General features: G+C 49.7%; 1 protein-coding gene across 2 annotated transcripts in view; it reads left to right on the forward strand.

The window, feature by feature from the left end:
- CTNNBIP1 (catenin beta interacting protein 1) overlaps window positions 1-14,252 on the forward strand; it is a 55,366-nt gene that overhangs the window by 25,544 nt on the left and 15,570 nt on the right. For both annotated transcript variants that reach the window (XM_036746621.1, XM_036746622.1), the window contains 2 exons: window positions 8,213-8,334; window positions 8,991-9,081. In XM_036746621.1, coding sequence (XP_036602516.1) covers window positions 8,239-8,334; window positions 8,991-9,081 — 187 coding nt within the window. In that variant the 5' untranslated portion in view covers window positions 8,213-8,238. The remainder of the gene's footprint in view (window positions 1-8,212; window positions 8,335-8,990; window positions 9,082-14,252) is intronic.

Raw genomic sequence — 14,252 nt, forward strand, 5'->3', positions numbered from 1 at the left:
ATCTCCCCCCAACTGAAAGCAAAAGACTGAATGAATGAGCACAAGCCAGTGAGCTATAGTCATGGAACTTTAACCTAATGAAATAGTTGCCAATTCTTGGCCCCTTTCGGCGGGGGAGGAATTAGAGCTGCTCCTGTGGCCTCGGTCCGGATGGTGACTGTGGCCCTGAAATACACTGGTGTGAGGGTGTCCTTTGTACAGACTCATTCTGACTTGTTTACGCGCTGTCACGCTCCTGACTCTGCCCACTCTTCTGGCTGGCTAGCGAAGGCATCATTTTTTTTTAAGACCATTTGGATTAGGATGAAAGAGAGAAAAAAGAATGCCTTTAGACCAGATCCCCATCCATTTAATAGTGAATTTGCAAAGAACGTGAGTACATGATCGCCCTTGAGCCTCAGAGCAGCTCACCCTGTGGGGTGTTATTTGTAAAGCATCTTGCAAAGTGCTGTAAAAATGCTCATCGCTATTGCAGCGTATTATCTGGATTTTACGGATGGGGAGACCGAGGCTCAGAGAGTTTAAGCGCCCACAGCCACACAGGGAATGAGCAGATAGCGCCAAGTATGAACCCAGGTCTTCCTGCCTCCAAGTCCAGGCCTCTAACCACCGGGCCTCACTGCCCTCTTTCAGTTAGCCTTTCTACCCAGTGAGGGAATATGAACCTTTTGGAGTCAAGGATGGGAAGAAACCAGAAACGCAGAATAAAGCTTAGGAGAAGAGGCCAAATATTGGGGGGAGTGAATTTTTTTGCTTATAGGAAGCAAATTAAAGAATTTCTCTAAAGGAAACATAGTTAACTGTATGATAGCCTGACTTCAGCTGGAGCTGGGTACCCCAATGGTTAGCGGGTTGGACTTGGAGTCAGGTAGACCTCAAGTTCAGATCTTGCCTCAGACTCGCCGTGTGACCCTGGGCAAGTGACATCACCTCTGTCTCAGTTTCCTTATCTGTAACGTAAGGTCAGTAATAGCACCCCCCTCTCAAGTGAGGCTCAAGTCAGCTAACATGCGAAAGAGCTTTGTCAGCCTTAGAGTGCTGCACCAACGCTGGCTAAATCTAAACCCCAAGTGCCGGCTCTCATGGGAATCGGTGAGGCAGGGAGCAGCCCCTGACGTTTTTGTTAGGCCCGGGCCTGTAATTACTTCTATAATTATAGCATAGAGAATTGAAGATCCTTGTGAAAGTGATGAGGGCACCAGAAAGAGGAAGAAAAGGCAAATAATATTGGCCTTTAAGATCATGGGAATATACATGTAGAGCTGGAAGAGAGCTTAGAAATGATTGAGTCCAGCCCTCCTCATTTTACAGACGAAGAAACTGAGGCACAGAAAGACTAAGTGACTTGTCTAGTATCGACGACCAGTAAGCGTCTGGGGCAGGATTTGAATTCAGGCCTTTCTGACTCCTGACTAGGGGTACCAAGATGGCTCAGTGGATAGAGTGCTGGACCTGAAGTCAGGAGGACCTGAGTTCAAAGCCAGCCTCAGACACTTACTAGCTGTGTGACCCTGGGCGAGTCACTTAGCCTCTGTTTGCCTTAATCCACTGGAGAAGGAAATGGCAAACCACTCCAGTATCTTTGCCAAGAAAACCCCATGAACAGCATTGGTGTGCAGTTTGGTCCATGGGGCCATGAAGAGTCAGACTCAACTGAACAGAGCCATCCAGGAGGCGTTGTGCTTAGTAGCTGTCTAATAACTCAGACTTCTGTCCCTATAGTGACATCACTGCCCATGTAAGAAAGACCCCACTTAGAATGGTCTTTTGGTGCCCTCTGCCTTTTCACTTTGAGCCCCACGTAGGAAGCAGAGTTTAAATGGCATTAAAGAAAAGAAAGAGATGTGGTTTGTTTTCCTGGAGGGCTTACATGTGTGGAAAAGGAATGGCTCATCAGTGTCGGAAGGGGAGCCTTCCAGGAGCCTGCTTTCCATGCTGCCCCTCCCTATGGCACGTTCCCAGCAAGACTTGGGCGCTGGGCCTCTGGTGCCCTGGTCAGGGCTGACACCTAGTGGCCAGCACTCATACGCTGTCCTGTATTCGAAGAAGCCAACATTAGAACTTGGGTTTTGGATGGGTTTGAAATTGTAAAACCACCTGGAACCTATTACCTGTCAGACTTATGGATAGGAGAGGAATTTATTAATAAACAAGAGATAGAGAGCATTGGGAGCTGTAAAATGGATAATTTTTATTATATTAAATTAAAAGGGTTTGTACAAGTCAAAAGCAACATAGCTGAGATTAGAAGGAAAGCAGAAAATTGGGGGAAGATTTTGTAGATAGTTTCTCAGATAAAGGTCTCATATCTCCAATATATAGAGAACTTCATCAAATTTATAAGAATAGGAGTCATTCCCTAATTGATACATGGTCAAAGGGTATGAACGGGTAGTTTTTTGATGAAGAAATCAAAGCCATATATAGTCATATGAAAGAATGCTCTAAATCATTTTTGATTAGAGAGATGCAAATTAAAACATCTTTGAAGTATTATCTCACACCTATCAGATTGGCTAAAATGATAGGAGGGGTAAATGACAAATATTGAAGGGGATGTGGAAAACCTGGGCCACTAATTCACTGTCGGTGGAACAGTAAACCAATCCAGCCATTTTGGAGAGCGGTCTGGAATGGTGCCCAAAGAGTTCTCAAGCTCTGTATACCCTTTGACCCAGCAAGACCACTGCTAGGTCTGTTTCCCAAGGTGATCAGAGAGAAAGGAAAAGAACCTATATGTTCTGAAATATTGATGGTGGCAAAGAGCTGGAAATTTCAGGGATGCCCACCAGTTGGGGCATGGCTAACCAAGTTGTAGTGTATGATTGTGATGCAGCATTACTGTGCTGTAAGAAACAACAAGCTGGCTGATACTAGAAAAACATGGAAAGACCTGCATGAAATAATGAAGAGTGGCATGAGAAGAAACATGAAAACATTGTATACGCTAGCAGCGGTGTTGTCTGAAGAATAAGTATGAACGACTAAGTAATTCTGAGTATTATACATACTGAAATCAACTGCAGAGAACCTATCAAGGAGGATGCCGTCCACCTCTAAAGAAAGACCAAATAAATAGAGTATGGTTTTATGTATACATACACATATACACATACATATACACATATACATAGAAATGTCCTTTTCTAGTACAGGGCAGGGAGCGGGGAGACAGTTTGGAACTTAAAATGTAATAAAAATAATCAATTAAATTTTAGAAAAAGAAAAGATCGTGAACTCCCCAAACTCCTAACTCCCAGGGGCCGGCTGTTGTGAGCATTTCTGGGGTCCCATTAGCATGTACAGAATGGCCGATGGAATGAGATCCTGGAAGGAGGCTGGATTGGAAAGAGTCCTAGCCTCGCAGGGTTGGAAAGGCCCCCCTCGGAGGCTGTCTGCTGGGTCTTGTACCAGAAGAAGAAGCCTCTCTGCAGCTCCCCCTAAAGAACTTATCCAGCCTTTGCCTGAGGCCTCCAAGGAATGGGCCGGCAGCCCCTCCCATCTGGGGACAGCTTTAAGTATTGGGAATTTTTTCTGGACCTCAGTCCCAAATTGCTTATTTGAAGCCCCCATCCTTTGCTCCTGGGTCCTCCTTCCAGGTCAGAACAGAACCAATTCATTCCTCTTACACATGGCAGCCCTTCAGATATTTGAAGACAGCTGTCATGTCATCCATGTCATGTCATCATCTCTTCACATTAAACATGCCCAGGTTTTTTTTTTTTTCAACTAATCCTCCTGTGGCATGATCTAGAGGCCTTTCCCCCATCCTGGTTACTGCCCTCTTCTGGCCATTCCCCAGCTTTTCAGTCCCCTTTCTTAAACTGCATTCCTGTTGCCATAGAGAAGGATTGGAGAATGGGCAGCAGTCCAAACCACCGCCCCCCCCCCCCAGCTATATGTTTCTACTTGTATCCCCAACACTTAGCATAGTGTCCTAGTGCGTAGTGTGGGCTTAGTCAATGCTCTGGCTACCTACCTACGTACTGACATTCGCGGGCCACATGGAAACACTGGTCTTTTGGATGCTTTAAGCTTCAGTGGCCCTGGAGCCATCTCTGCAGCCACTGGTAACCAAAAGAGCCGCATGTGACTATTTTAAGCCTTCTAGAGGCTGGTTCAATCTAATGTTTTAATACAGAGTTGAAGAGGTACAGATGTCACCTAAAAGAACTGAAGTGTGGCCCAAGCCTGTCATGGCCTTAGAGTGTAGGTTTTAGTGCACCTGCATATTTAATAGGGGGCCTGAGAGATCAGGAAACCAAGCACCAAAGTGGCAGGTTGTCCTTTGACCTGTCTCTGAGCTTTCTGGCTGGAGCTGTGTTAGAAAGGCCCCTTCAGCCTTCTTGCTGTGTGCTTTTCCCCGGCCTGTGTGGTACTTGTGATTTCCTCTTCCAGAGGAGTGCTTCACCACTTGCAAAGAAGGCTGCACAGGGCCCTTTGTCTTCCAGAGGCAAGGTAAAGGGAAGGTGGAGCGTAGAGCAGTGAGGAGCCAAAAGCCTCAGGGCTGGACAGGCAAGAAGCTGCAAGGAGATTCAGACCCAAAGGAACACAGGCCTCGCTTCTCTGTAAAGGGCTCCCCCTTTACGGGGCAGCCCCTGACCTCTCAACATGATCACAGCCTCAGAAGGGATGTCAGAGGCCGTCGAGTACAAGGCAGACCTGAAAAAAGGATCCCTGCTGCACAGTCAGCTGGCTTGTGCTTAAAGACCTTCAGTGAAGGGAACCTGCACCCTGCAGGGCAGCCTCTCCACTCTGGGACAGCCTCAGTTGTTAGATACCTTATGGCAGCTTCTCCTGTTGCTCCTGGTTCTGCCCCCGGGGCTGAGCAGAAGGTCACAGGTGACGGCCCTTCGCACACTTGAAGATGGCTCTCTGCTTGTCCCCCCAGTCTTTTCTTTTCCAGGTTAAACATGCACAGTTCTCCATTTAACCCACGTGACATGGTTGGTCCCAAACTCATCACTCTCCTACTGGACTTGCCAGGTTATCATTGTCTTCCCTAAAACGTAGCTACGAGAACTCGGCCTAGTCTAATTGCACAGATGGTCTGGCTAGGGCAGAATACAGATGAGCTGTCTCTTCTCTAGCCCCAGATCGTCTGCCTTGTAAGACAGCAGAAGAGGGCATTAGCTTTTCTGGAGGGTTTTATCACACCCGACTCACGTGGAGCCAGATCTTTTTTAGATAGGCCACAGCTTCCCTCTCTTGAAATGATGAGATTTGTATTTGGGACCCAAGCACAAGACTGCCTTTTTATCTCCATTAAATGTCACTTTACTAGATTCAGCTCTGTGCTCCAGTCTGTCCAGATCTTTTGGGGCCCTGACTCTCTTAGCTGATGTGTTAGCAGCCATCCCTTTGAGTTTTGTGTCATCTGCAAGTTTTATAAATGGGCCTCTGGGCCATCATCCAAGGCATTGCCTAAAGTGGCTTAGAGTTGACTCCTAGGACCCTGCCTCGGAGACCTTCTCTGTGCAAGTTGACATCAGATCAATCAATAAACATGAAGTACCTACTGTATGCCAGGAGCTAAAGATACAAAAAGACAAAAGACAGCCCTTACACACAAGGAGCTTTAATGCAGACAAATACAGGCAGAACAAGCTATATATAGGATAAATAGGAAATAACTAACTGAGGGAAGGCATTGCAATTAAGAGGGCTTGGGAAAGGCTTCCTGGAGAAAATGGAATTTGTGTTGGGACTAGAAGGAAGCCAGGGAGGTCAGGAGGCAGAGTGGAGAAGAAGAACGTTCCAGATTTGAGATACAGCTAGAGAAAATGCCTGGCGCTGAGAGGATGCCAGTGTCACTGAGTCAAAAACTATGTGTTGTGCAGTAAGGTATAAGAAGACTGGAAAGGTAGGAAGGGCTTTAAAAGATACCAAGCAGGGGCAGCTAGGTGGCTCAGTGAGTAGAGTACTGGCCCTGGAGTCAGGAGGACCTGAGTTCAAATCCAGCCTCAGACACTTGACAACACTTACTAGCTGTGTGACCTTGGGCAAGTCACTTGACCCTAATTGTCCTGCCTTCCCCTCTCAAAAAAAAAAAAAAAGATACCAAGCAGAGGATTTTGTATTTGGTCCTAGAGGAGATAGGAAGCCACCGGGTTTTTTTTTTAATATAGAGGTAACATAGTTGGATTTGTGTATTAGTGGTTGAATGGAAGATGGATTGGAGTGGGGAGACTTGAGGCAGCTAGACCCACCAGCAGGGGCTGGCAATAATCCATGTGTGTGGTGACGAGGGTCTGCACCAGAGAGATGACAGTGTCAGAGGAGAGAAGGGGGCGCATGTGAGAGATGTGGCAAAGGTGAAATGGACAGGCCTTGGCAACAGCTTAGACATGGGGGGTGAGAGAGGGGGAGGTGTCCAGGATGACTCCCAGGTGATGAGCCTGAGGGACAGGGAGCTGGCGATGCCCTCTACAGTAATAGGAGGGGAGGAGGACTTAGGGAGAGTGATGATGAGTTTGGTTTTGGATGTATTGACTTTAATATGTCTAGTAGACATCCAGTTTGAGATGTCTGAAAGGCCCTTGGAGACGTGAGACTGGAGGTCAGCCGAGAGTTTGGGGCAGGATAGTAGATTTGAGGATGGTTAATGACCATTTTTGGATCCAATTAATTGTATGATCCTCTAGCCCCACACCTGGCTATTTTGTCGATAAGAATGAGATGATTTGTCAAATGCTCTGCTGACACAGAGACTGTCTGTAACGTTTTCCGATCTCCCAGTATAGTAGCCTAGTCTCAGTTTGGCATGAGCTGTTGTTGGAGCCATGCCCCTGCTCATTGCTTCCTTTCCTAAATGTTTACCAACCATCCCTTTTATAATAGGAATTTTTCAGGACTGAAATCAAGCCCACAGACCTATTTACTCTCTTCCTGCTTTTAGAAATCAGGATAACATTTGCCCTTCTCCAGTCCTAAAGAGAGCTCTTCCTTTAGGAATACTCTGTCAAAGATCACTGACATCCATTTTGGAATTAGGGTGGGACAGTCTCTAGTGTAAAATGATGAGGTTGGAGTAAATGGCCTCTGAGATCCCTTCCCTGTGAACCCAAGCACTGAAACAGAGGGAGGCCAGTTCCAGTTAGTAGCCATAGACAGATTAGCTGCTGGCATCAAATATAAAGACAGCCAGAGCCCCAAAGTCTTTATTCTCTTTCCCAAATCATTTTTCTAATGAGGACAGGGCTTCCTGCTGCTTGACCTCCATATCATCTGTTCAGAACTCTCTTAAGACTGTTTTCTCTGTTCTAGCCTGGGGATTGTTGAAAACAATTGGGCCACTTGTCAGTCCATTTTGGATGGGCCTTGGAAGTAGGCCTCAATTTTTAGAGCCGAGTATCATTTGAGTTTATTTTTTTAAGGATTATTCTTTTTGTCTTCCACACCTCAGTCATGTCCTGATATACCTGTTCCTGAACTTGACTCCTCTCTAACAAAGAAAATCATTGAGCAAAACTGACTTTAGAATATGATTGTATGTTATGTGTATGTTACGTTGAGTTGGTTATGGGCTCTGTGTATGTCTGTGTGTGGTAAGTTTAATGGATTTCCTCTTTACGTAATGATAAACCTCCCAGCTCCTGGAGCCCAAAGCCCGGACAAATTTGCCTTTCTCTGGCTCTGGTACTTGGCTTTGGTTTAGAAACCCAGGGCCCTTAAAGTGTCCACTTCTTCCACTGTCCCCTTCAGAAGAGGAAGCAGCCCCGACACAAGACAGCATCCTAATCAGGCGAGATAAGAGAGGGCATCCACACCTTCGGACCTCTGCTGACTGACTAAAGCTGAGCTTGGGTGAGGGTGGGGGGAGAAGGGGTCAAGGAGGGCTGTGGCTCAGGGAGTGTTCCTGGGGAGGCAGGCCTGGCACTGTTGAGAAGAGCAACAGGCATGTGTTTGGCACTGTCTTCCATATCCCTTCCCTGTCCTTGGCTTCTGCTGTTGAACATAGCTTCTAAATCCAGCTGGCCAAGGCTGGCAGTGGGGAGGAAGAGAGGCATTGTCTCCAAGCTGTCAGTAATGAGATTCCCAAGCATCCCAGGCCAGCTGTCAAGTTACTAACAAAGCCTGGCCTCTGGGGGAAAAAAGGTGGTTTAGGGAGGAAGGAGTACAGTGGGCTCCCCAGCAGGGCCCAGCTCTGTAACTCTCTGCCTCTAGGTGTGTCTCTCAGCTTCACCCTTGGACTTTGTCCCTCAATCCGCAGGAATCTCTGGAGTTGGACTGAGGGGAATGAACCGTGAGGGAGCTCCCGGGAAGAGTCCGGAGGAGATGTACATTCAGCAGAAAGTTCGGGTCTTGCTCATGCTGAGGAAGATGGGATCAAACGTAAGTTCCGTGTCACGCTAAAGGCTGTGGGCCCCAGTGGGAAGCATTGTCACCCTGAAGTGGAGATGGGAGGAGCCCAGTGGGTGAGCCAAGCTGTGTCCCTGGGGATGTCATCCTATCCCAACTCCAGGACAAAGTGTATGACATTTCTTGGGACAGGGGAGGGAGGCAGTGGAAGCAGCCTCAGAGCCCTGGGCATAGCTCGGATATGGGCAGTAATGTCTGGGAAGGATCCTGATGGTGGGTAGGGAATGGGGGTGGGGCACTCTGGGCTGGGAGCACACAGCACAGGCCTCCCACAGGTGTGAGGTTGGCATGGGTGGCCATTGGGATTCTAGAAGCGGTTGGTATTAGGACCATGAGGCTTTTTTGATCCTGAGGCAACCAGGGGTCGTGGGTTGAGGATCAGGGTCTTGTCCAGCTTTGGGGCTGAAGCTTTTTAAGGCATGCATGTGGATTTCTTCCTGAGCCTTCTATGACTTGTTCCCCAAATGTCCCAGCCACCATGGCTCGGGTGCTCAGGAGAGGCGCCTGGTGGATGACATGGAGAGATAGCTGCTGCTCTAGAGAGGAGCAGTGCACCCCGGTGTTTGGAGACAGCAGGCAGGAATGCTTTGTGTCCTTCACCCTAGTGTCTGTCTCTCTCCGCCTCACAGCTGACAGCCAGCGAGGAAGAGTTCCTGCGGACGTATGCTGGGGTTGTGAGCAGCCAGCTGAGCCAGCTTCCATCACACTCCATTGATCAGGGTGAGTTGGGCCAGAGGTGCAGGGAGCAATATGACACGCGGGGAGACTGTGGCACCTCTGTAGGCTCCTTGAGGCCTTTCTGGGGCTTTTGGAAAACGACAGGCAATTTACCTGAGATGGAGGGGGAGACATTTGTGTGTGACTGCAGTGACATCAATGGGACAGAAGACATAGGAGGGTAGGAATCAAGCCTGGCTTAGTGGAATTAATAACTATAGAGACATTTCTGGACTTTTGTTCTGGCCAAAGTAAAGATGGTTCTTGTGCCTCCTGGGCAAGCACTGGGAGGGTTCTCAGGATCCTGAGAGGGCTGCTGATTTCCTGCATTTGCTTATCTGTGTCATCTGAGCTTGAGGTGGGCAGGGCAGTAAATGCCAGGGGCTTGTGGGAGGGTTACAGCTTCTCTATAAAACTGACCTAGATCCATAACCAAGTAGTAGTCTCCTGTCTCAGGGCTCTTTGCATCTTTTAGGGACTGGTTGACAAATAGTGAAGTTTGGGTGTGACAGGATCCATGTAGCCCAGCTCAGCAGAAATCTGTATTGGCCTGGGCAGCTGCCCATCACCCCCACCCCAACCCCATGTGGACTAGCCTGGGCAGTACACTATTCAAGGCTGGGGAGGAGAGAGAGCCCAAGAGGCCAGTGAAGGGATCGCCCTCTCCAGGGCTCATCTAGGGTGTGTTCCCCTAGGGCATCACTGGCTAGGCTGGGCACTTTAGCTTGGGGTGGGCTGCAGGGTGCTTAGCAGGCATTCCAAGGGGCCAAGCCGTCCTGGAAAAAGAACTGGGCTCATGCATAGGCTCTGTTGCTTTTTGCTGCAGCCTCTTCTTTGCCCTCATTCCCTATCACACACACAGTCTTTTGGATTTGCCAAACTGTGCCCACAAACCAAACCTTAGTCAGAGCCCCATCAAGTCTGGAATTCCTTGGGCCTCACCTTCCCTGCCAGCTTACCCATTTACCCTGTAGAATATGCTAGAAGCTCAGTTAGCCTATGTTTGAGCTGGGGAGAGGCCAGAGCTCTGTCTCACCCAGCTAGGCTAATGGGTGGGGACAAAGGTCAGCTCTGGTGACCTGAGAAAAGGAGGTCTCAGTGCCCTGAAACAGCTGCTGCTTTTCTACCAGAATGAGGAACTGCTCCCAGAAAGAAGTGAGCTCCGGTGGCCTCTCTGAATGGGTGCCCTTGGCCTGACCAAAGGCCAGCTCGGCCACGCCTTGTGGGTGGCATGATGGCCCAGGTCACCAGCCCAGCTGTGTGGTCAGCCTGACTGGATTCTCTTTGGGAGGGCAGCCAGCTGAGAGCCCCTGGGCTGTTGTCACTCATAGCTGGCACCAAAGTGTGGGACAGTGGAAAACAAACCAGAGGCCTGGGGGCTCTTGAGCACAGGAGGTGGAGGGGGGGCAGGCCCAGTCAAGCAGCTGGATCGCTCATACCAGCCAGCCATCTGAAAGTCACACAGGCACCCCATTGTTTCCCTTCTCTGGATAAAGAAACAAGAGGCAGGCTGCCCTTCTTGGAGGACTGGGGGCTGAGAAGAGGGGCCTGGGCTGGCCTCTCTGCCTGTCCACGCCTCCGGCTTCAGGCCATGGGACCATGGTGGGAGGTCCTCCCTTCTCTCCCCTGTCCATGGTCAAATTTTAAAAGAACTTTGGGTTTTCCCCCAAAGTCCTGGTGGAGGGGGCCTTGGGGGTCAAAGACATGGTGCTTGTCCAGTTGGCACAGTCACTGGAGGTTGGGGGTGTGTGGAGTTTGGGGGGGGTGGTGTCTGTGGAGGGTGGGGCAGGGAAAAGAGACAGATGGACTTGGGCCGAAGAAGTAGCCTAGAGAGCAGCCTGAAGTGGGAGCTTTCTGTCCACTAGGTGGCAGGCTACCTCAGCAGATGGGGCCACCCCCTCCTCCCCAGCCACATCCCTGCCTCTCCTCCATATTCCCTCCCTCCCCATGAGCATTCTTTCCTGACCCTGCTCTCTCACCGAAGGGACAAGAACCAGCCTGATCAGGCTCCTTGGCCCTCTCCTCCCATGTCCCCCTAGTGGGACCCTGGGTCCCCACTCCTTTGCTGGGGGGTGGGGTAGGCCTGGCTGCTGCTCTCCACTTCCACCCCCAGACTGGAAAGTTGTAGAAAGATAGCCATGGCGTCCTTGTCAGATGTGAGCCCAGGGTGAAAGCCTGGAGTCTGAGAGGGAGGAAGGGTACGGGCTAAGGCAGTAACAGTGGTAGCTGCCGCCCTATGCAGGGCCCAGATGCCCTTGGGCTTGCTAGGGAGGAGAGGGGCCTTAGTAACCCTAGAGCTGACCATAGGCCAGGATACCTTTGGCTTTGAAATGGAAAGGCAGGCTGGGATAAGAGTGGCTGATCAGGTCATGCGAGTTGCTTCCCGGAAGGCCCCAAAGTCACGGGGCAGTGAGCCGCTCTGATTGTTCCTTCTGCGGCAGGGCTGCTGTGAAGCCACCCAGGCAGCAGGCTCATCTCCTTTGTGTTGCCAGGCCTACTTTGGAAAGGCAGGACAGGCTGAGCAAAACTTCTGGTCTTGCCTTTCTATAGTCTTACCTACAAAGTTAAAGCTGCATTTATTTACGCTGCTATATTAGATGTTGTTTCCATGTTGTCTCCCCTAATAGACTGGGAGCTCCTTGAGAATGGGGACTGCCTCTTACCTCTCTCTGTATCCCAGAACTTAGCGCAGTGCTGGCCCATAGTAGGGGCTTACTTAATGCTTGTTGACTAATAGTTTGATAAGACTTTTGGAGGGGCAGTTGCCTTCTAGCTTCCTTCTGCCTCAGTAAATTTCCACCACTTATACAGAATCGAGGTTACTCATTGAAGTCAATGGCTGTAAATTCCAGGCCTCCCAGCAAAACCTTAGGATACCCTGTGAAGTCTTACCATCCCTTACCTGATATGGGTGCCATCTGCCACAGGGTCTGTTTGAGCAGCAGCTGAAGGTCCCTTCTTGTAGCTAAGACTGCTCCATCTTGTCAGAAAACACCTGGGACATGTCTAACATGGACTACCTGTCTGGCTACCTCTGGTAATAGGCCTCCTTCAGTCCCCCCTCTAAGAGCAGGAACCTTGGGCACAAAGAACTGACAGTTCTCCGCCTTGTTCCTTCAGAGAATGTTTCCAGGGCAGGTTTCTCAAGCCTGGAGCTGTTTGGGCCTGCTCAGTTGCTTACAGATGTTTTCCTGGGGCTGTGTTACCTTCCTTCAAAGGAAGCTGAGGTAGCCCACTGGGGAGGAAGGGGAGGAGAAGGTCTCCAGACTTGCCGTAGCTGAGGCTCTCACCCAGATAGCCAGACTGGAGGCCCTCACTGTTTACCTGAGTGCTTTCCAACATGCAGAGCTTGGTTGTGTTGCTTCTGCTCCACAGAGCCTGGCCCAAGGGGGCCGGGCTGGGTGGGAACAGAGATGTTCCTCTCTATCTCCTATCATAAACAGGAAGGAGATCCCCAAGAAAAAAAATCTCAGTCTTGAATTTCCGTCTGGGTAAATCAGTGAGGACAGGCCCAGTGAGGATTGCAGGGGCTCTGGGAAAGGAAATTAATCTTCTCTGACTTTAATCAACACTTATCCGAGAATTACCTGTAACCTATTAATAAAAAATGTATGACCCAGTGTGTGTACACACACATACACACACACGCACACATACACACACATACATACACACACACACAGAGGCATCAGCTAAGAGTGCACACACACACACACACACACACACACACACACAGGCATCAGCTAAGAGTGCACACACACACACATCAGCTAAGAGAGCATGCGTGCGCGCGCGCGCGCGCACACACACACACATGCAGAGTTTTAAGGGAAAAACAATTGAAGAAAGGACAAAGAATATGTTGAATAGAGGGCAAAGTGGTTCCAGATCAGCATTCTGGCCCTCTATTTGGCCTTCTTAGCTTGGGTGATGCGGTTTCGTGTCTCAGACTGAGGACCAGCAGCTGGAAGGTCTCTGGGCACCCAGCAGATAACAGCTGGCATTTCAGCTCACCGAGTTCTTTCCTCACAAGAGCCTGCTGAGCCCAGTCATATCCTCAATTTGTGGATGGGGAACCTGAGGGCTGAGACATCACACGGCTAGGAAGTCAGAACCTGAATCCCTGCCTCTCCCAGTGCCCTTTGAATTGTGCCAGCCTTCTTCCTGAAGGAAGACAAGCTGTTCCTAGTCCACAGACGGACTGAAGCATTCCAGGCTGAGGACAGGTAACAGCAGAGCAGAGGAGCACGGACTGCCCGGCCATCAGCCTGAAGCTCCGCACTGCAGAGACAATTGGCACAGAGCATGATGCTGAACTGCCTCACAGAGAGATGAAGATTTAACCTGGGCCATGAATGAGGGATTTAGAAAGACCTAAAAGCCTTGTGGAGACGGCACCAAGGAGCTGGGGTGCTCAGCCTGGAGAACCTTGATTGTCTTCTTCAAACCCTCTAGTTGAAGGGCTGCCACGTGAAATATAAAAACTGCCCTTGCTCCACCTGACCCCAGAGGGCAGAGCCAGGAGGAGTGGAGGGAAGGTGCGAACGGTCACATTTAGATTTGGTATAGGGAAAGATTCTTAACCCAGCTATCGTCTCGAGTTTGTATCATTCCCCTCATTAAGGGTCTCCATTCTCTACCCTGGGTATGTAGATGATGGTGACGTTGGAAGCGAGTTCTGGTGCTTACCTTGGGTCCTTCCTCTTGCATTCTTCTCCCTTGCCTATGGCCTCTTGCCCACCGTGGCCTGAAGAAGCCTTTGGCACATTCCTGCATATGTGTGGGACAAAGAGAGGCATGATCTGCTCCAAGGACAGTAGAAGCATGCTCTGGGGAAAGGCTCTGGCAAAGGTAGGCCAAGCTCTAGTGCCTGCCCTGGATCCTCCGTGCAGAGCTGCCAGGGCCTCCGAAGCCACGAGTCCAGCCCCAGGAAACTGAGGATCAAGGTGAAGCCAGAGGTGTCAGAAGTCGATGTCACAGTAGATAGAACGGATCCCAAGCCCTGGAGAGCAGTGAGGTTTGGGTTTTTTTTCTTTTTACATCCAACTCCAAGCACAGTGTCTGCACACACTAGGTGTTTACTAATTGTCCATGGCTGGATGACTTCCAGAAGTGATCCATTCCACGACAGAACAGAAGCAATCCCTTCCGTATATGAAGAGAAGTCCTTTCCT

The sequence above is a fragment of the Trichosurus vulpecula genome, chromosome 2 (genome assembly GCF_011100635.1).
Source record: "Trichosurus vulpecula isolate mTriVul1 chromosome 2, mTriVul1.pri, whole genome shotgun sequence".
Classification (NCBI taxonomy): Eukaryota; Metazoa; Chordata; class Mammalia; order Diprotodontia; family Phalangeridae; genus Trichosurus; species Trichosurus vulpecula.